The sequence below is a fragment of the Centroberyx gerrardi genome, chromosome 20, assembly GCF_048128805.1.
Source record: "Centroberyx gerrardi isolate f3 chromosome 20, fCenGer3.hap1.cur.20231027, whole genome shotgun sequence".
In the NCBI taxonomy this organism is placed as follows: domain Eukaryota; kingdom Metazoa; phylum Chordata; class Actinopteri; order Beryciformes; family Berycidae; genus Centroberyx; species Centroberyx gerrardi.
In genome coordinates, this window is record NC_136016.1 from 21347294 (window position 1) to 21370225 (window position 22932).

A 22932-nucleotide genomic window follows, 5' to 3' on the forward strand; every position below is an offset into this window, starting at 1 on the left:
AAGTGATGAGGCAGAAACGTTTTGGTTTTATTTGTGAAGTTAATGATTTCTTAATGATTAAACGGTTAATGATTTTTCTTGAATACTGTCAACTTGGCCGGCTCCAAAACAGTCTAGACCTGTTGGAGGAAAATATTGTTAGTTGCAGACTGTTTTTTGCTGACAGAGTTAAAATAGTTTTATAATCCTTGATTTTAAAGTGAAAACAAACTAATGCTTAAAGTTAGTGTAGCTGAGGAGTGAAGTGTCTCCCTTCTGGCTGATATTGGCTCTTGGAGATTGTGATTATGAGATAAAAAAGTCTTTGCTTCATGGTTCTCTCTTCTCTCTCATCTCTCCCATCTCCCCTCCTCTCTCCTCTCCTCTCCCCTCCTCTCTCCTCTCCTCCTCTCCTCTCTCCTCTCCTCCTCTCTCCTCCCCTCCCCTCCTCTCTCCTCCCTTCCTCTCTTCTCCCCTCTTCTCCCCTCCTCTCTCCTCCCTTCCTCTCTTCTCCCCTCTCCTCTCCTCCTCTCTCCTCCCTTCCTCTCTTCTGCCCTCTCCTCTCCCGTCTCCCCTCCTCTCTCCTCTCGTCTCCTCTCTCCACCGCTCCTCCCTCCGCCTCTCCTCTCCTCTCTCCTTCCCTCCTCCTCTCTCCTCCCCTCCTCGCCCCTCCTCTCTTCTCCCCTCTCCTCTCCCGTCTCCCTTACTCTCTCCTCTCATCTCCTCTCATCTCCTCTCTCCACCGCTCCTCTCTCCGCCTCTCCCCTTTCCTCCTCTCTCCTCTTGTCTCCTCCTCTCCTCCCCTCCTCCTCTTTCCTCTCCTCCTCTCTCCTCCCCTCCTCTCTTCTCCCCTCTCCTCTCCCATCTCTCCTCCACTCCTCTTGTCCTCTCCTCTTCTCCCCTCCTCTCTTGTCCTCTCCCCTCCACTCTCCTCTTCTCCTCCCCTCCTCTCCCCTCCTCTCTCCTCCCCTCCTATCCCCTCCTCCTCTCCCCTCTCCTCTCCCGTCTCTCCTCCACTCCTCTTGTCCTCTCCTCTTCTCCCCTCCTCTCTCTCCTCTTTTGTCCTCTCCCCTCCACTCTCCTCTTCTCCTCCCCTCCTCTCCCCTCCTCTCTCCTCCCCTCTTCTCCTCCCCTCCTCTCCCCTCCTCTCTCCTCCCCTCCTCTCCTCCCCTCCTCTCCCCTCCTCCTCTTCCTCTCAGGTGGGTTCGAGGGGAACATTTCCGGTATAAGTTCAGCTCGCCCGGCAGTGCCAGCGCAGCTCAGGGGAAATGGTGGCTGAGGAAACGCATCGGAGCTTACTTCCCTCCGGTGGACCTGGAAGGACTCAGGTCCTACTTCCAGTCCAGGAACTGGCCCCACCCACACATACCAAAGAGGAAGTAAAGGCGTGACGTTTGACATGACCTCAGACTACAATCCCCAGAGGAAAGGAGAGGACTCACACCCTGGGACCAGGTGTGAATAGTCACAAGTGGATGGATCAGGAGAGTGTTGAGGTTTGAATGTCGAGCTGCTGGTGTTGAATAAAGGTTGACAAGAACTTCAAAAAGCCAGGAGTTCTCCTGCACTATAAGAGAGATTCAAGGAACCATTAGGGTTTCTTCAGATTGCAAGGTTCCTTAAAAACCCTTCATTGAGGGTTTCCTGAACCCTGACGGTACTTCCACAAAAATCTGACATATGAAGGTTCTTCAAGGTGCCATTTAGCGATGTATTTCCACTGAGGGACCCTAAGGTGTTTATTGGCCCATTTGGATCTTTTATTTAGACTGTGGCTCGTAATCAAAGACTTAATTTCAGCTGCTAGTTCAATAAAAAAAAATGTCCATCTATTAGTTGGCCACTGACATAACATTTATCTCTGTCAATGACAACTGTGAAGTCAAAAAGAGCTTTTAAACTTTTTGTGCCAAATACTGTAATTGGAATATGAATTGTGATACAGCTTTGTGAATGTCGATACAGATTTTCCTACATAATTTATCTTTGCTAAAAAGAACATACAACCCTGGGTGCCTGTTGCCGTTAATTTGCTCAGTTTGAATAAAATCAAAGATTTTTTCTGACATTCAACCGGATTTTTCGGCCACACACACTACACAGCACAATAAGACGACCAGGCTGTATGAAACACATTTCCCTTTAAGACACATAGTGCAAACCTTACCATGAATTATTCTGGTCACTCACCAGTTCCTTTCATGTCTCTTGTCTGCATGAGAGGCATGAGAGTCTGGTCTCAGAAATCCTCTGCTGGAAAGGCAGGGAGAGTCTTCTCAACCTGTCTCATGTTGCAGTGTGATCCAGCTGAAGCAGGAGATGGAAAAACAATCAGCAAAGTCATGATAGTGTCTCAGATCCATTACCAATGCTGTGAGTGTCAGCTTAACGAACCATCTGTCTCTTGATTATAAAAAAACAAACTTTGTACAAGCATGTGCAGTGATTTATGTCTGTTGGTATTACACAGTGGGATCTGTGCTGGGAAAGAACAGTGTGAAGTTATGCAATATGTGACAAAAATTTTGGCCACCTTGCTTGCTCTCATATACACTACCAGTCAAGAGTTTGGACCCACCTGATTGAATCTTCTATGTTTTTCATTCTCTTAAAACCATTTTGATCTAAAGGCTTCTGATTAAACGCTTGAAATGTGTTTCTTAGACAAATATAAATAGTGAAGTTGATCCTATGTATGAATTTCTTTCCAAAGCCTTTTGCCTTTCCATCAAGGCAAAGGGCGGCTACTTTAAAGAATCTAAAATATAAGATAGTTTTGATTTGTTTAACACTTTTTTGGTCGCTGCATTATTCCATTTGTGCTATTTCATAGTTTTGATGTCTTTACTATTATTCTAAAATGTGGAAAATAGTAAAAATAAAGAAAAATGAGGTGTGTCCAAACTTTTGACTGGTAGTGTACTTTCTGTCTTCCCATCAACATGATTTATATAATACTGTATATGAACTGTAGTTATGGAATACAATCCCAGAATATCTTCACTTAATGCAGTAATAACCACTGTAACATATTGCGTACCCAAGGCGATTTGGAGAAGTGACAGCTGATCCCATAAATAAATAAATAGATGAGCAGCTAGGCCTTTCAAGGTGGAGGTACGTTCTCCCTCTCTCTCTCTCTCTCTCTCTCTCTCTCTCTCTCTCTCTCTCTCTCTCTCTCTCTCTCTCTCAGTTGTAAAAAGAGCAGTGGAGGATCGTTCCTGCTGCTGCTCGCTGCTCGTTGGTTTCCACAATGCAGCACTTTCACAGCATGGGTGTTTTCAATAGTCCGCTCATCATCACACAGATCTGCATCCTGCGTGTTGTGTTTCTCGCCTCCAGGAGCAACAGTACATTTCCCCGCAGAATCACTTCCACAGCCTCCTCGCAGTTTTATGTGACTTTGATAGTTAACTTACAGATTGCGGGCTGCATCACACGGCCGTCCATATTGTGCTGTTGTTGTATAACAGACAGGAGGGACGCGTGTTTGCCTCATCTCTATTATTCACATCTTCAACTCGGCTCATGGCATTTTCCCGGTAGTCCTGTGATATAATATTAAAGAGGGGGCGGCAGCGATGGTACAGGAGAGTGTTTATGACCAGAGGGTTGTCGGTTCGAGTCCCTGCTGGGGAAAATCTGGGCAGTGGAGTCATGATCTCCCTTCCTCTTAACTGACTAGTTGTACTGGGCAGCTCCCAGGTGTGAAAGCCGCAGAAAGAGAGTGTAGATGCTCTATTGATAGATGATCTAATCTGGGTAAGAAGCAGGGAGGCCAGGCTGCAGGAGGGCATGTATGAGCCAGAGAGTGAGTCACAGTGCAGTGGACAGATCATCCTGGTTACATAAAGCGCTTCATATAAATCATTACATGTAGAAGAATGAGGAGTGTTTCTGGGTAAAAACAGGTACAATGCTCTCTTGAACATAACCAGTGAGTCATGGCTTCTCTTAACCTGGTGGCTACAGCCGTGCTGGGCTCTGGATGAGAGCAGACTGGAGCTTCTGTTATGCAAACATCTCTGCTCTGGAGGCAGAAAAAATCTCATTGGTTGAGTTAAACCTCAGTGGGCGGAGCCAAATGACCACAGTTTTTCATAGCGCAAATTGGCGAACTTGCATGCCAAAGAAGGAATATTCAAAATATAAATAAAAAACATAAATGGCAATAATGTATTTTCTTCATTAATTCATGACCATGGCATTCATGATCCTGGAAGGTCAATTAGGCTAACTGGTTAACCGATAAGTAAGTAGGAGCAATTAGTGCTAGCTGGCTTGATAGTGTTACCTCCTCTCTTACAGTGAATGTCCACTCATGCCCCTGCTGTTTGACAATGCTACACTTGAAACTTCTGGATGTTTTGTGGGTGTACAGGGCCTATTCCTAAATAAATTCTCGATTGAAGCATCATACAAGACTGGACGGCTACAAACAGGAATAATTCGTTTTTCCTCCATGAGCTCTCTGGCTCTCTGGCTCTCAGGCAGAACTTGGATGGGGATGTTTCATGAACAGTCAATCAATCAGACACCTGCCATTCTATTTGTTAACATTTTGGCGCAAGAAAGATTCTGCACAGCCACTGAGGTCTATGGAGACCGGCTTTTTTCATGGAGTCGTAGTCGTAGATGGACCAATCCATAAAGAGGGACAACTACACTACAATGGTTTCCACTGTACAGATTCAAAGTATCTCGATTCAAATCCAAAGTCACCATACTGTACATTGGCCACACTGCGCCTTTAAGCGCACCGTTCAACAGCCGTGCCTTCCTAGATACGCGCTCCCAACATCTCACTACAACACAGAGAGAGAGAGAGAGAGAGAGAGAGAGAGAGAGAGAGAGAGCTGTTTACAGTTTGGCAGCCAGTATCAGCTCCACTCCGCTCCACCGCCAAGACAACAGCTGGAAACTCCTGCGCTTTCTATTTCTGAGGCTTCGCGGCCAATTTAATCAGCGGAACTGTTCACAATTGACGCTTTACGCACAGCTGCGGCACAGTCATGATTTTGACGCACAGGTGAAGTTCTTCCTCTCCGGCGTTTCTCGACCTGTACTCAGCAAGGAAAGTGTTGGATAGTAAAATAAAACCCCACCTCGGTTGTTTCATTTACTTGCCCCTTTTCAATCTTAATTTCTCGGAGCTAAACTGTCCGGAGAGCCATGTCCAGGAAAAAGGCAGTGAAAGGCAAAGGAGGCGCCAAGAGCCCCAAGGCGTCGCCGTGCAGCGGCAGAGACGGCGGGCGGAGCGGGAAGGGTCTGGCCGCCGCTGCCGCTCCGTCCAGCGGCCTGGTTTATCCCAGCAGACCGTCCATCAGCAACAGCGGAGAGTTTTATGACATCGCCTTCAAGGTGAGCAGAGAGCTCCTGGTTTCCTCACATTCAGTCTTACTTTTCTTAAAGCAAGTGACAAATTCTGAGACTGGAATCAGTCAATCAATTAATAAATCTTTATTATCCCAGTTGGGAGATGTGTTGTGCAGTCAGGTAAAAACAATGAACACATAAGAGACAATCCTTACAGTAGACTACATATCTAAAGCACATGAAACAAACATCGTGGTGACAATCTGTAGACATTGATCACTTGTTTATTCAAAGTTCTACTGTAATTCCACTTGTTTCAAATTCAGGATTTTTTTAAAGAAACGAGTGTGAATGTCTTGGATCAATGCAAACAAAGAATCGCCGCACACTCCGCTCCGATGCTTACATTTAATTGGACAATAAAAAAAAAATCTTTCAAAGCGTTTCACAGCATGCTGCCTTCATCAGGTTCTGTCTGACAGGACTCGCAACCCCTGCTTCTTACAGGAGGTTCAGTTGCACAGGTGAGGCTGATTCAGCTCACTGTGTTGACAGGCACAGACTGACCTCAGGTCAGTAGAAGAGATCATTAAACCATGATCCTCCTTCTGATGTCTCGGATCAATACAGAATAAGGCAGATCACTCCGCGGGTGCCAACAACTGACACTTGATTCACGAAAATTAGTGAAGCAGATTGATTTGCACTGGAGAGGAGTGAAAAGATCTCTCTTCATTAGCATATTTAGGCTACTGTTAAAAAAAAATGAATACAATTTTAATACTTGAAAGACTTGTTAATATGGATTTTTTTGTAGTGTTTGGAAGCGTATTCAGTCCAAATTAGGGAGATGTGACTGAGCTGTGGAGTAGCTGTCTTTATGAATTAGCCTACGATACATATCATGATGGATGGAAGAGCTTGATGGTAGCCTACTCTACAACATGGATTCCCAAAGCGGACCTCCAGGCGTCCTTGAGCGGGTTCAGGGTCCCACACAAATGAGGACTAATTTAATTTCACGATTATTTCACTGACAAGCGGGTAGCAGAATATTAAGAGAATGCATAAGGATGAAGATTTTGTTCAGAAGTTTCTTTGTCCCCAGTGTGTAACTCCTCCCAGGCAGCGTTCCTCTACACAAAGCATCGCGCAGCGTGAGTCCATCCTGCGCCCCTGCAGATGAAAAGTTTGGGAGTCCAGCTGCGTCTTCATCGGCCGCGTGGTGCGCGCAGAGCGGCCGGCGGGAACATAAACTGCGCCGTGGTGCGCGCAACAGCCACAGTTATATATGACGTTAATTAACAGCCGCGCAGGAAGCCTTTTGTTTACCAGCAGTGGACAAAAGAAAGAAAACCATCCCACAATTCTCCAGACACTTTCACTTTTGTACCAACCAGCGACGTTTTCAGAATAGAATAGCTCCTTCAAATGATGATTGTTGCTTCAAAAAATAATTTATTGTTCTCTTTTATGAAAGAGAACAATAGTAATCCCATAATAGATTTTAGAAGAATTCTGTAGCCTACAAATACCACATCAAAACTTTAAATTACCATGCAGCTACAGGTTATAGGTCAAAATATGATACAGGAATATCATAGGAGATAATAAAAATACCATAAAATATAATAAAGTATCTATAAACTCACTATTGAGGTACACAGACACACTATCAGTTCCTATAGGGATATTATAGTATTTAATTTATTAAGGCTGCCAACTTACAAGCCAAAACAAAACCAACTTTATTGATCCCTGTGGGGAGATTGGAGCGTTGCAGCAGCAAACAGCAACAGCACACAACAATGAAAATAGAATCTAATTAAGAATTGAGCACAAACGGTTATAATAACGGCTTCCAATCATCTGCATTAAACATACGCAAACCAAAATGATCACCATTTGGCTGGCAGCTGCTGTTAATTTCCCACCTGATTAACAGTAGCAACTGTTGCTATGACAGCCGTGCCAAAATACTGCGCTCTGTGCTGAAAGCCTCCACATCATACAACACACACACACACACACACACACACACAGCCGTAACACTTCAGCCTCTCACAAATCACTTCTCACTGCAAATCAAACACACTGAATCCCCATATCAGAGTCAACTGCTGCCAGTCAATCAAAGATAGAATAGAATAGAATAGAACATCTCTGCTACATGCAGTACATGGAGACATAACAACACCCAACAAAACATAAATGGGTATACAAAAGTGAACAGACATCACATTGTAGTGCAAAAACAGCTAGTGGGTTCAGGGAAGGAAGGAAGGAAGGAAGAACGAAAGAGAGAGATGGAGAGAGAGCTTTGGCAGTATTGTTTGTTTGTGAACTGTCATGCCAATAAAGCACATTGAATTTAAATTGAATTGAGAGAGAGAGAGAGAGAGAGGGGGGGGGGAGAGAGAGGGAGAGAGAGAGAGAGAGAGAGAGAGAAAGGAAGGAAGAGAACAGAATGACAAACAAAATAGACACCCAACAAAACACAACAGGTTCAAAAACTGATCAGAGAAAAAAATCAGTGATACCAGGTGAGAAAGGAGGGAGGGAAGGAAGGAAGGAAGGAAGGAAGGAAGGAAGGAAGGAGGGAGGGAGGGAGGGAGGGAGGGAGCTCTTCCCTGTTCCACTCCAGATTCCAGGTTTCATCTTTCTGGATCCAGAGAGACTGTTTTTCCGCCCAACTTCCCTCCTCTCTCTTCTCTCTGTCCCACAGCTCCATACAATCTGCTGTCTCCCTCTCAACTGAATGGAGATGCTTTGTTTCCTCTGTAGATGGGAGTCTGGAGTGTGTGTGTGTGTGTGTGTGTGTGTGTGTGTATTGTGTTGTATTGTGTGGACTAAGCTCCTGTGTATTTGTAGATTAGAATGAATGTTTTCACCCGAGTTGCTTCCCTTCCTACCTGCAACGCCTTCCCCTACAACACACACACACACACACACATGCACACACACACACACACACACACACACACACACACACACACACACACACACACACACACACACACACACACTCATGAGACTCTGTCTGTGTCAGGTGATGCTGGTGGGGGATTCTGGCGTGGGGAAAACCTGTCTGCTGGTTCGCTTCAAAGACGGAGCCTTTCTAGCCGGGAGCTTCATCTCCACTGTGGGCATCGACTTCCGGGTGAGCGTGCGCACACACACACACACACACACACACACACACACACACACACAACACACTCCTACCCCCAAGTGTTCCATGGTTCAGTGTATTTGATGCCTTCGTTAAAGCTGCACTAGTCAACTTCGCACGTTGGCGGCTCCAAATGGCAGTGACTGTTTGAAGAATTTGAACTTCGTTACCCAGAATTCCTGTGCAGTGAAAAAGTGTTCATACCTGACATCAGAATGTAATTTGTGCAAATAGGGAGATTCTACAGCGTCTCAGTTAGTGGGGATGGGGCACTCTTCTCTGTTACAGCCCGAATTTGTGATTTAGTCTGGTAAGATGGGTGTATTTTTATATAAAATTTAGCATTTTTATATAAAACTCTGCAGCTTTAATAGCCAAGCCTTGTGCCGGCTCCCTTCCAGGTTGATTGACTTCTTCTCTGGTTTTATCCACTGATGCTCGTCTCCATGTGAGGTGGTGACCTGCTCGGTGCCTTTTAGTTTAAACCAAGTCTGCAAACCAAATTTCTCACATGGGACAGAAGGCATTTGGATTGAATTAAACTAAATTGAAAAGGTAATGGGATCATTTAAAGTTAGGTATTGATGGGCTAACGTTTTTTTTTTTTGTTTTTTTTTTACTGCTAATGGCTAACCCATTTTCTGCCTATGGTGCCCTGGAGGTAATTTCAGACGGGGGGTTGTTAAAAAGAGCGGCACTCTAAGTGTCACAGCCGCGGACTGAAACCAGTGACCCGATTCAGTCTCCTGCCGTCCCGCCGCCCCCCCCCCCCCCCCCCCCCCCGAGCCACATCTCTATAATTGGAGAGTCAACATTGTGAAATCAGACGCCGCTGTTCGTCGACAACCTTTCCCTCGCAGACATTCTCATCTCCGTTCTAAGCGTTTAGCTGATGCCGTCATGCAGAGTGACTTACAGTGAGTGCAACAGCAGTGCAAGCTTAAATTCCTGGATGGTACAAGACACCAGTAGTAAGGAGTGCAAAGGTCAGAGCCATAACACCCAGGAAATAGATGTCAGAAATTAGAACGGTGGGTTAACAGAGGAGTGCTATGCAACGCAATAAGAGTTGAAGGGAAAAGGTTATTTTTTTATATGCAGTTATGGAAGAAATGCTGTTTAGCAGGAAAAATTGGTCCTTTATTATTAGCGACTTGACTATCTGAGATATAGAGACTTAAAGGAATACACCAAGTTTTTGGGAGTTTGGCCCGTTGGTCAACTTACTGGTGAGTGATGACATCACAGACACCAGAATCATCCATGTGTCCCTGGTAAATCTTTAGCTCTGCTGCTCCATGCTAACACTTTAGCATTCACTATGTTGAGTGATAGTAGGCGACTAGCATTATCTTAAAAGTGAGGAAATGAGAACTTGTAGCAGCTCTAAAGCTAAATGATAAGTAATTTTAAATGATATGCGGCCAACTCTGGCAGGTTTCGTGTAGGAGATTGGTAAAAATTTACATGAAATATGATACAAAAATAACACTGTTTTGAACTATGAGGGACTACTTTCCCTGTTTCCATAGGAGGTGAAGGTGGTGGCTGATGACTGTGCAGCTAAAAATCACTGGGCAGCGGATGAATACGTGGTTTCTCATTTGAAATAGTTCCAAAAATAAACCTGGATACATCATACACTCACAGGCCACTTCATTAGGTACACCTAGTACCTAATGAAGTGGCCGGTGAGTGTATATATTGATAATAGTAATGATATTTCATTTTTAATGACAACAGCAACACATTAACCACTTTTAATTACTAAATCTTCTTACTTTGAGATAATGTTAGTCGCCTACTATCACTCAACATAGTGTAGCTGAAGTGTTAGCATGGAGCACCGGAGCGAACGATCTACCGGGGACACATGGATGATTTTGGTGTCTATGTTCTCATCAATTAACAGGTCAGTTGACCAACGGGCCAAACTCCCAAAAACTTGGTGTGTAATCCTTTAGCGCAGGCAGCTGGTGGGCTGCTCACCCACATAGTTGAAGGGATTTAATGAATTCTTGCCAGCAGAGTTGAAGCTCACAGCAGACAGAGTGCAGTGGAGCTCAGCTCAACTTTATTTCTTGCTTTCTTTCTAACTCAGCACTTGGATCGGAGTGAAGAAGTTTTTTCTTTTTTTACGTGTTCAGCTTACCCATTCAGTATTTCCTTGCTTCTTCAAATAGTTGGTGCCAATCCATCACTTTCCCTCGGTGTCAAAATGCTTATACAAATAAGATGGATGACATGCTGCGGAGGATGTCAAGAAAACACTCATTTTTAACAAAACTGTCATTTACTGCTGGCAGATGTTTACTCCAGCTGCAGGGCAGAGGTGTAGGAAGTAGTTTTTTTTCTAAGTTTACACCTTATCAATTCAGTTTGCCTGTCTGCTTCCAGTTGGTGCAGATCCATCACTTTCCTCCACATGCATTCACACTGCGAGCAGCTTGGTTGATGTGTCGCTGTATTCTGACCGATTGTGGGCGGGGCCAGAGGCTCTGATTGCATCTGTGTGGTGGTCTTGTGCAGCCAAGAAGTTTTGACCGAAAAAATAAACTATGCATTTATACAAATACTGTATTTTTTGCTGCTTTTGTATTCAAAATCGGAATCAGAAACGGAAATCTGATTGGCTGGTGAAAAGTTCAACTGTGGCCAACTTTTCTCAGCCGTCAAGCTTGTTGACCGTTCACACATAGGGAGAGTTTCCATGGTCACTCAGCTCTATAGGGAAAGAATGGACTTGGTGACTGGTGACTTGGTGACTGGTGACTTGGTGACTTGCTGGTGACTGGTGACTTGCTGGTGACTGGTGACTTGGTGACTGGTGACTTGGTGACTTGCTGGTGACTTGGTGACTTGCTGGTGACTGGTGACTTGGTGACTGGTGACTTGGTGACTGGTGACTGGTGACTTGGTGACTGGTGACTTGGTGACTTGCTGGTGACTGGTGACTTGGTGACTGGTGACTTGGTGACTTAGTGACTGGTGACTTGGTGACTGGTGACTTGGTGACTTGGTGACTGGTGACTTGGTGACTGGTGACTTGGTGACTTAGTGACTGGTGACTTGGTGACTGGTGACTGGTGACTTGGTGACTGGTGACTTGGTGACTTAGTGACTGGTGACTTGGTGACTGGTGACTTGGTGACTTAGTGACTGGTGACTTGGTGACTGGTGATTGGTGACTTGGTGACTGGTGACTTGGTGACTTAGTGACTGGTGACTTAGTGACTGGTGACTTGGTGACTGGTGATTGGTGACTTGGTGACTTGGTGATTGGTGACTTGGTGACTGGTGACTTGGTGACTTAGTGACTGGTGACTTGGTGACTGGTGACTTGGTGACTTGGTGACTGGTGACTTGGTGACTGGTGACTTGGTGACTTAGTAACTGGTGACTGGTGACTGGTGACTTGGTGACTTAGTGACTGGTGACTTGGTGACTGGTGACTTGGTGACTTAGTGACTGGTGACTTGGTGACTGGTGACTTGGTGACTTAGTGACTGGTGATTGGTGACTTGGTGACTGGTGACTTGGTGACTTGGTGACTTAGTGACTGGTGACTGGTGACTTGGTGACTGGTGACTTGGTGACTTGGTGACTTGTTGATTGTGTTTCATGGTTCAGACTCATTGTCCATCAAGCACTTTTTTTTAAACTAGCAGCGCAAAACAGCTTCTTGAACGGGCGAGCTGGTTGTGACGCTTAGAAAAAGAAAGCAAGCCGCTGTTCTGCTAAAAGTTGATATATTTTTAACTTCAAACGCTCTGAGTGCTAAAAAAGATGTAAAGTTTCAGCACTGTCAGGAATGTGCAGCAGCATGACCTTTCCATTCAAAATAATGAGAAACAGAAGCCAGCGCCCTGTGAAAAAAAGTTTTCGGTGGAAGGCGCAACCTAACTTCTCCCTTTCTCCCTCTTTCTGATGACAGAATGAAATGGATGAGTCAGAAGTCAAGCTTTAGGTTTGGATACCCATGGACTCTCTCTCTCTCTCTCTCTCTCTCTCTCTCTCTCACTCTCTTTCTCGTTATCCGTCTCTCCTGTTTTTTGTCTTTTTCTCTCAGCACCAAGCTTGTTTGATTCAGAGTTGCTGATGAGATTTATCTCGGATCTCGGATCCAAGGGCTTATATTTGCTTCTCTGATGTCTGCTGCAGTAGTGTACTGGATCCTACTGTCCACGTGTGTGTCTGTGTGTGTGTGTGTGTGTGTGTGTGTGTGTGTGTGTTTGTGCAGGCATTTAATTGTATGTGCGTTACCTCTCGGTTCCACAGCTCGGCTTTTCTCCCCTTTTCACCGCCTATTCCCTCTGCTTGAAATGATGCAACACAGCATCAAACCCGTTAATCATTAAACAAACCCCCTCACAGCTCACACTGACGCAGATGAGAATGTGTGTGTGTGTGTGTGTATGTGTGTGCTGTATATGTGTGTGTGTGTGTGTGTGTGTGCCCTGGAAAGAGCAACAGTCTGGCAAAGCATGACAGGAGGATAATGTTGACCACCCTCGCTGCCCTTTACAGCTAATTGCCATGTGACATGGTGTGGCTGTGTGTGTGTGTGTGTGTGTGTGTGGCCGATAACACCTAGCTCTATATGGAGGAGCAGCCGTGGGAAACAGCTGGCTGGAGTCACATTTAGCAACATCTTCACTCAGAATATTGTGATTTTTTTTAAGCAGCGGGGATCTGGAATACAGTTTGCGAAGCGTCGACACATCAGGCTGATGCTCCGATTACGCAGGTTCACTGCTCTGTAAAGAACATGAGTGTGTGTGTGTGTGTGTGTGTGTGTGTGTGTTTAGTGCTGGTACATGTTGTAGCGAGGCTTGCGAGCCTCAGGACATTAAGCTGTCTCCTGGCTGAATGAATGCACGCAATAAAACAGCTTGGAAGGCGCTGTGCTTTGTATTTTGGAACACTAAGTACACACACACAAAAGCCTGGCGCACCAGCAGGAACACACACATTCACAGCAGCATGTGAACATGAGTTAAAGGTGCAGTGTGTAGCGTTTTCACACGAATAAATCATCACCACAATTCATTTTGAGACATTCGTATAATTACTGTAAACAAGCGAGGTGATTGCTGAGCAGCCTGTCAGCCTCTCTCAGCCTCTACTCTGCATCCTCCATTGTTTCTCCACCTGGTGGATCTGGAGGGAAATCTGCTGGATCGCTTTACGGCACGAAACAGGAAGAGGTTCTGTTCTTCCAGAGCAAACGGAGCTAAAGCTGAAAGAGTTTCTGGCAGCAGATGGTGGAAGGAGGGAGGAAAGGAAGATGGAGAAATCACTTCCAACATGTTTGATCCTCTTCAGGGAAAGTGAAAGAGAAATGTATCTCAATTAATTTGACCATGAAATACTGAGGTTTAAAAATGTGACACGTAGCACCTTTAACATGCACTCCAAAGATAAAACACTGTCTCTCTCTCTCTCTCTCTCTACTTCTCTCTGTCTCTCTCTCTTTCTCATTCTCTCTCTTTTTCTATTTATCTCTCTCTCTGTCTCTCTCTCTCTCTCTCTCTCTATTTCTCTCTGTCTGATCGCACAGTGTGTGTGTGGATGTGCTTGTAGATGTGTGTGTGTGTTCATGGTCATGTCTGCGTGTGTGTATATATGCGCATTTCTATGTGTGTTTATATTCAAGTGTGAGCATGTACGAGTGTTTGCATGTTATGTGTGTGTGTGTGTGTGCTTTCCATCCTATAGCTTGTTAGAATGGACTCCCTTCATCTCCTGATCGACAGTCTATAATCAATCAGCTGTTGAGCGGAGGACTGATGGTGATTACCGTTCCTCTGTGGCTCTTCGGGCTCGCAGACGGACTCCATCGATCCCGGGGCCGCTCGCCATTTTTTTGTGGCTGTGAATGTTAATTTCCATAGCTGTGTTCAGACAGCAGGCGAATCTGATCTGTGTTTCAGGTCTGATCTTTAAAGCTGAAGGTCCACGTTGTAGTTTACCAGCGACCAGGTCAGATTTGTGTGTTTCGACAGTATAAACACTCCAGTGTAGAGGAAAAAGTATAAATACAGATTTTATTTGGCATCAAGGCTCGGTTTCGTTTAACTCCCTGCGAAGCGTAATTTAAAGGCAGCCAAAGGCGAGAGCAGGGAGAGATCAATTGCAATCCCCCCCATGGAGATCCATGAAGAGAGAGAGAGAGAGAGGCCACAGGTGGATGCTGGGAGGAGGGGGGAGGGGTGGGGCTGATGGGGGGGGGGTTGAGATACACAGGCAGCAGCAGCAGCAGAGAATGAGCAGCGAGTTCAACAGCTGAAAGATGTTTTTGGCCTCTAGTTTAAAATATTGGCGCTGATATGATAATATGAGCAAAGTGCGTCCTTGAACTAAAACAAAAACACGAGTGGTTTTCAAGCACGACACACACACACACACACACACACACACACACACACACACACATTCACACACACATTCACAAACACGCACATTTATTGACAGATTCGCATTCATGCTCACACACTCAATGACACACACACACACACACACACACACACACACACACACACACACGCACACATCATCATTGTCTACAGCATATTCTTTTGTTGGTTTATATTCAAGTGCAATGCAAAACACAAGCAAAAACATGTTTGTTCCAAGTATCTCTGGCATTGTGTAGTGATCTGTCACCTGATTTGACCAAGATCTATTCAGAGCTTTTATTACTTACTTAAAAACACTGGAAAAAGACAAACACAAAGTATCCAGGTGATAAAAAACACAAACCCCCAAGGAGCTTTTATCAACATCTAATCCAAAAGAAAGACAGAGGAAAAAAATGACAATCAAAGGCATAAAAGACATCAAAATGCAAAATGGATCATCATCATCATCATCATTTCCTATCACTTCCCTGCATTTAACCGTCAGAAGCTCTGAGTCGGTCTGCGGCACATAACGCTCTTCTCTTCTCTAGCAACGCCGGCTGAAAATAAGTCATATGCAGATGGGCTTCAGGATTCATGAATAAGCAAAATGATGAAACAGCCTCATGCTAATAGAGCGCCACGGGACAACAACACAGGAACACAGCACAAAGTCAAAGCCACGTGTCTCTGGTCTTACATAACACATCACTCCTATTCCTTAATCCTCTCTCTGCTCTATTTTTTCATTTAAATTTCCTTTGATAGTTCCCTCTCTCTGTTTTTGAGCCTGGTAAATTATTCTCCTTATATAATATCGCCGGGGTTTCGTCATGGCGGACGGAGAGACGGAGTCATGCATGTCGGCCTGCTGGGTTTTACCTTTTTCCCTCTGGGTCATGTGACTCCTCGAGAGCCGCTCCGGTTCCCGGGAGACTGTTGTTATGGACGTGTAACCGTGACAACGAGGTGAAGCAATGAATGTAAGGAAAGTGCTTCCGCCAGATACCGCCTGGCCGGCTGGCAGCTGGCTTTCTGCAGTTTAAAATGTTAGAGCTGACTGGGGGCTTCAGCTCTATGTGTTGGAGATAATGTTCCAGCAATAAACAATGTTCCGTGGATTAGTTGTTGTTTTCGAGCGAGCCTTCGCCAAAATTTGCATGTAGTGAGAAATGACAGATGTGTTTTTTTAGCCGGTATTTACTCTGGAAAGGTCGCCTGAGCAACAGCTTGCTTCACACTCACACAGTTCAACGCATTCAAACCTGGGAGCTTTTCCAGTACAACACCGTCTCCTACTGTTGGACACTGAGCAGCTCCACTGGAACAACTCCATTCATTGTGGGAAGTGAATAACTGTGTGTGTGTGTGTGTGTGTGTGTGTGTGTGTGCGGCATAAACAAACAGTGTTAGACTGAGAATTTGCTCAGGTTGTTTGTTCCCAAAACACACAATGAAACGACCACAAGCTACGGAGAATTTTTTTTTTTTTTTTTTTGGCGACATCTTTGTCACTCAGTCTCATCACTGTGGCGTTTCTGCACTGCACTTCCCAGATATCACCTGTCAATCAAACAGTGTGGGCGGAGCTTGGATGTTCTGTCGATGCAGTTTGAGTTTCTCTTTTCTCTGTCTGTTCAGCCATGGTGGCTATCGCTGCTCATGCTAATTACTCAGTTCTTCTTCTTCTGTTTATTGCGGCGGAGGATTTTTCCCAGGAAAGAGCTACCAGACACCGGCTGCTTAGAACAGATAATGGAAAAGCTTTCATGAACCGGATATAGGTTGGATCACTGTTGTGTTAGAGCAATCAGCGATAGAGAGTAGAAAAACGGACATTTATTTATATGAAAATGTCACCGATTATTACTTTAAAAGCCTTGCACAGCGACTTCAAAAGTATTCCTCTTGCGGGAGGTTAGAGTGTTTCTCGTTCGCTTTCCCCCGGCCAGATCAGGTTAGAAATGGAGGTATAAGTGGAGGTTGATCATTGATAGCGGCCCTCTGCTGTCTGGATGGGAGAGTCAGCGGAGGACAGCTGGGTGTGAAGCCAGACTCGGGGCTCAGATGTCCAGGAGGCCCGAGGCTGCCGCTCGCCTGAGACCATCTGCCCTCCAGACAGGCTGGGTGCTGGGTGTGCTGGGACGCTCACACACAGCGCAGTGCCAGCTCACGTGTCTGTCTGTGTGTGTGTGTGTGTGTGTGTGTGTGTGTGTGTGTGATCTGTGTTTTTTTACTATCTCTTTTGAAATCACTTGGAAAGGAACTGGGTTTTTTAATCTTTATTTATTATCAAGGGAAAGATGACTAAGCATGACTTGCTCTTTTCCAGCATCGCCCTGCTTCACATTCATACAGTTAAGACACATTCCCACTGGGAGCTGCCCAGTACGACCACAGTGTTGTACTGGTGCCCACTGAGCTGCTGCACTGGAGCAGCTGAGGGTTCAGTGCCTTGCTCATGGGAACCTCGGCAGTGTGATTCACTTTCTCCGCCCACATTTTCTCTGCCAATTCAGGGATTCAAATTGGTTATTGACAACTTTTCATGCACATGATATTTTTTTTTATATTCTCTTTATTGTTGTGAATAATAATAAAAACAGTTAATAAATATTGAAAGGAAGAAAATAAGGGAAGGGGTGGGTATGGATATACATGCTCATACATATACATAGACATATACAAACAAGTATCTACATACACACATACATATACACAAATATATACTGTATATACACATATTCGCAAAAAAATAAATAGATTTTGTATATTTTTTGGCCTTTCTGCAGCACTTTGATCAAGTTGTTTTTAAATGTGCTTTATAAATAAATCTGACTTTGACTTTGACAAATCTGCTTCTCTAACCTCCAGGTTATCGCTGCACCTGATAAGGATTAGATTTAGAATTAGAGTTAGTTTAAAGTCAACTATAGGCTATGTAATGAGTAATGAGTGTTTAATGTTAGGGGGAGGTGTTAGAAAATGAATTTAAGTCAGAAGAATTTCCTTTTCTCAAGTGTAAAAATACAAGTGTGTGTTTATATATGTGTGTATGCACTGCTATCTAGCAATTGGTCTGTTCAAACTAGACTGATGATGTGTCAAGAAATCAGTTTTGTGTGTGTGTGTGTGTGTGTGTGTGAGTGTATTAGTGTAAGATGGATGGACAGAAGGAGGGTGTTAACAGATTCTCCTTCCTATAAACTTTGCAAAACCAGTTTTAACAGAATTTGTTTCTGTCTGTAATTCATCACAGTTATGAGAAATCTCAACACAGCTGTATTCACTTCTGTGTGAATTTGTTGCTGCATCCAGTCAGTGTGCGACTCTCTGCATCATTACATTCACTTGGTTTCAACAAGTTATATCTACGGACTTTACAATAGAAGCCTGTCCTGAAATATTTAGCAACTGGTTACCAAGGCTTATTAGGGACGTGCCACCATGTTGGATGACTGACAACAAAATGAAAGATTGTAAAAATATCACCTCTTCTTCTCAGACAAAACAAACACAATCCCTAATTTCTGTACAATGGTATGGTGTTCAATTATGCTGTAAAAGGGGAAAACAGATAATTTCATAGATAGCTTTATTTTTTATACCAAGCGCCACACAGAAACGAGGCAGTTTCTTTTTTATTATTATTTTTTATTGCAATAGACATGTGCACACATCAAACACCCATAAACACAAAAGATAAACAGAAAAACAAAAGAGCAGAGAACATTCATTCATTCGTTTTCCATACCCGCTTATCGCTGTTCAGGGTCACGGTCGGGAGGGGGGGGGGGGGGGGGGGGGGGGGGGGCTGGAGCGTATCCCAGCATGCATTGTGCAGAAGGCAGGGAGACACCTTGGGCAGGTCGCCAGCCCGTCACAGGAGCAGAGAATGAACGATCACAAACAAAAGGACAACAATCAAAACAGGCCGGTGCAAATAAGATGCAGCCAGGAGCAAAACAGCAGCAACAGATAAGCAGCAGAGCAGAGCAGAAAGAAAGAAATCAAACCTGGAATAATAACAAAAACAAAAGAGCAAAATAAGAAAAGAAAGGAACCAGCTACAGATAAGACATAACCACTCAGTGCATTCGTACCAATCCATATAGTATAAAAAAACAGAATATACCTCATAGAAACTGTCACGTTTGTTAAGCAAAACCTGCACCAGCTGTTTTTAATCTGATTACGCTGTTTTGTGACTTTCAATTCATGTGCAACCTTTAGATTACAGCTCAGTTTTTTGATGACGACAATTAATCATAATTGACTATTAATCATATTATTATATCTTCAGCTAAAGCAGAAAGCTTTCTGCTGCATGAAAAGGCACAGCAACATTTGTGTCTGAAAATACATACAACACCGCCCACTAAAAAGGAAGAACAGAAGACCTTACAGTCCAGATTAATTGGTTTTTGTCTCTTATCCATTATTATCCCTTGTAACCATCGGTAACCCCTCTTCAAACATTTCACAACAGGCCGATGTTGTATATAAAAGTTTCTGCTTGTTAAAATGGAAATCAAAGCGGGGCAGCCAGCCAGGCATTTAGAGGCACAGCTCAGATCAGCATTTTGCAGCACTTGTTAGACACTTTTCTTCACTTTTTCTAAACTCTTATTGCTGCAGTAGGCAAGATTTTTATGTAAAAATACTCCTGTCTTATCAGCCTAAATCACAAATTGGGGCTACAACAAAGAAGAGCGCCCCATCCCTCCTAATTGAGGCACCACAGCCCATTTGCCCAAATGAAATTCTGGTGTCAGGTGTGTACGCTGGTGGGAAATCTTGTTAGCGCACGGGGAGTGATGAGTCCAAACTTTAAAGCAAAATACCAAACTGTCTCCTAAACAGCAGCAAGCGAGCGCTCCGTCCAGAGAAGCTGGACTCACCAACGATGGCTGAACCTCTTCACCTCCTCCAACCCACCAGACACTGAGAAGAAGACATTTAGGTCAGAGGAGTGCAGAGTTTGCTGATGTCACCTTGCATGATTTCTGGGTTTTGAAGTCCACCAAATTCAAACAGTTACAGTACCTCTCTGTTGCGTGGCCGAGCTTTGATCAAACCCACAGAACTTTATTTTAAATTCTAGCCGAGATCCCAATGTTTCCAAAGATATCAAATATATCAGGCTGAATTACAGGGAAATGTGTAAAAAATGAAGCAAAGTCATCTAGATTTTTTCCATTGGTTGAAATGGTGCAGCCACAAAAAAATGGCGTCTTTGGTTTGAATATTTCACTCAATTTAAGCGTGCTGTAGCTTCAGTTAAGCGTTGGAACGAGCAGACACGTATGCATTTGTGTGTGGAAAAAAAAAAGTGAATTTATCTAAGGGTAAATTTAAGGGGAAAATCAAGAGTTCAAGAGTTCAAGGGCTTTAAGGAGCTTTTAGTGGTTCTTCAGATTGCAAACAAAGTGAACCCCAGAAGGTTCCTTGAAGAATCCCTTGACAAAGCGTTCATTAACGCTGCCTTCCTCAAACCTCCTCAAAAAAAACTTCAAAATATGGGGATCCTTCAAGGACTCCTTTCTCTCCAGTGACTCCCTTTGGATCTCAGCAGAACTCCTGATGAACCCTTTAGTCTTTAAAGTTAAGGAGAGGAGTCAAGGTATGCAGCATCATCCTTCAGGAAACTGCTGCCTGAAATATTAATTTGTTATACTTTGAGGATTCTTGGCTGCAAGTGTACAGTCATGACAGTTTCTGCTGATTAATTTGGTAAAAATATAGTGTAGTCAGACTTAGGGTTACCGCCACTGGATGAACTGAGGAGGGGGTCAGTGGTTCCTCTGTTTGATGGGGTACACCATGCGAGAGAAGGGGTGGTGGGGGTTAGAGGGTATTAGCATGGCAGCATGAGTCTCATCTCACACACACACACACACACACACACACTGTACAGGCACGCACACCCACCCAGATATCATAAGATGTCAGACAGGAGAGAGATATTATAAAGCGCAGTATGAAGCGGGTCAGAGCAAGAGAGAAAGATAGTTGTGTGTTGGTAGGAAAGAAAAAATAGAGATGAATTGAGATGGAGGGGAAAGGCGAGGATAAAGCCAGCGTGTGTTTACGTCTATTTAAATACGGAGCGAGAGATAGCGGGAGTATGTGTGTTTTCCTGCTCACTCCAGCCCTTTCTGTGTCATAGATCAGACTCGCCTCGTCTTTAATCCTCTTTATCAGGGTGGAGGAAGGGCAAGGCGGCGGATAGGTGATCAATTAACGTGCCTGTGAGGCTTCTACTGCGGAAATAAAGCAGTGACCCCTCTGCCTACTTGTCTCAGGCATAATGAATCAACCCTGATCCCGTAATAATGATATCCACTAATCATGGGTGTGGACAAGCTATGCTGAAGGCGGGAGCCGTTCTGCATTTCCATTTTTTTTTTTTCTGTCAGGGATCCTTATGATTCTGATGTCGCCATGGATGGAATTTAATTTCTCCCCCACGTGCACACACACACACACACACACACACACACACACACACACACACACATGCACACACATAGGCATGTTGTAGAAGACAGCATTTTGAGTAATGTCTTATGACGGGCAAAGTGATATTGCTGTTGTGTTCACAGTGTGTAATTAGAGAGTACTCTGTAATTCTTTATGCTGTGTGTGTGTGTATGTGTGTGTGTCCACGTGCACGTGAGCATTCATGTGTGTTTGTGCGTGCACGTCCATGCCTCTGTGTACCTTGTTTTTCACTTTTCACCTTTTCACCTTGAATTTAATGCCATCTTTGTTGCTAAGCACTCATCGCTGTGGTGTTTCTGCACTGCACTTCCCAGAGATCACCTGTCAATCAAACGGTGTGGGCAGAGCTTGGATTTTCTCTGTAGGCTCCTTTCTTTGTCTGTTCAGCCATGGTGGCTATCGCTGCTCATGTTAACTACCCAGTTCTTCTTCTTCTGTTTATTCCAAACAAACCGGAAACGTAAAACGCATCACTTCCTGTGTAGCAGAGGATTTTTCCCCAGGAAAGAGTTACCTGACACCGGCTGTTTAGAACAGACAGTAGAAAAGCTTTATGAACTGGATATAGGCTGAATCACTATTGTGTTATATCAATCAGCGATAGAGGGTAGTAAAACGGACATTTACTTTGAAAATTTCACGTATTATTACTTTAATATAATTTCATTCTTTAAATCTAAATGCAGCCTATTGGTCTTTAATCAGTCAACTAATTCATATATTACCAGCTTTAATAACTCCTTATCAGGATATGGTGTACTACAAGGTTATGATCCTAAAACAGAAGGGTCAGATAGCAGGAAATGGGAATAGCAGCCTCTCACAGTGTTTGAAGAGAGGTTAGCATTGGCTACAAGGAGCACACCACCATGTTGGAAGAGTGACAGTTGCTTCTTCCCTTCTCAGAAAAGAAGAAAACTCCTTAATGCTGTGTGATGCTCTGCTTGGTCTTCTATATAATTATCTTATTTCCCCTGTCATAGCACAGTTTTACCACTTTACCACCGCACAGATATTAGCCATCTCCTTTTTTGTTTTGTCAGGGAGGAAGAAATGATAACATTGCAATCTCTAGTTTTGCTCTTACTCTTCAAACATGCTGGCATTTCTTCGTACGCTGATTACAACCCTTCAAACATTCCCCGGCAGGCCTCTATTGTATTAATAACATAAGGCACGTATGGCATGTGTTGCTGTTGAGGTTACGGCACTCGAGAAAATATCTGCTGCTGGAGAGGGTGAGTGGAGCTCAGGGACACGGGGGAAGAAGAAAAGGTATTTGATCTGAACAATGAGTATTGAAGCTGAAAGCCCTGACAAGCATCATCAACGCACCGCTCAAAATAGTTTGCTCCGTGTTGAAGCTATTTCAAGGCTATTTCACCACAACACCCTCACAGCGCTCTGCAAACCGCTGCTTCTCTGTCCAGCATCTACAGCATCGTCTTATGTGTTTTTATTGATACTATATTTATACTCTTGAAATCGTGTGAGCACATTTGTTTTGGGACTTCAACACTGAAGCAGTGTGCCATGCTCAGCCAAGTTAATCTGTGTTGT

General features: G+C 44.2%; 2 protein-coding genes across 2 annotated transcripts in view; both read left to right on the forward strand.

Annotated features, from left to right (window-relative positions):
* lmf1 (lipase maturation factor 1) overlaps positions 1 to 2577 on the forward strand; it is a 32889-nt gene extending 30312 nt beyond the window's left edge. Inside the window, 1 exon segment of the mRNA XM_078290775.1 lies at positions 1179 to 2577. Within this exon segment, the coding sequence (XP_078146901.1) occupies positions 1179 to 1362 (184 nt within the window). The 3' untranslated portion in view covers positions 1363 to 2577.
* A 2574-nt stretch (positions 2578 to 5151) lies between these two features.
* Positions 5152 to 22932, forward strand: part of rab26 (RAB26, member RAS oncogene family) — an 85354-nt gene continuing 67573 nt past the window's right edge. Inside the window, exons 1-2 of the mRNA XM_078290794.1 lie at positions 5152 to 5340; positions 8345 to 8455. Of these exons, the coding sequence (XP_078146920.1) occupies positions 5152 to 5340; positions 8345 to 8455 (300 nt within the window). The remainder of the gene's footprint in view (positions 5341 to 8344; positions 8456 to 22932) is intronic.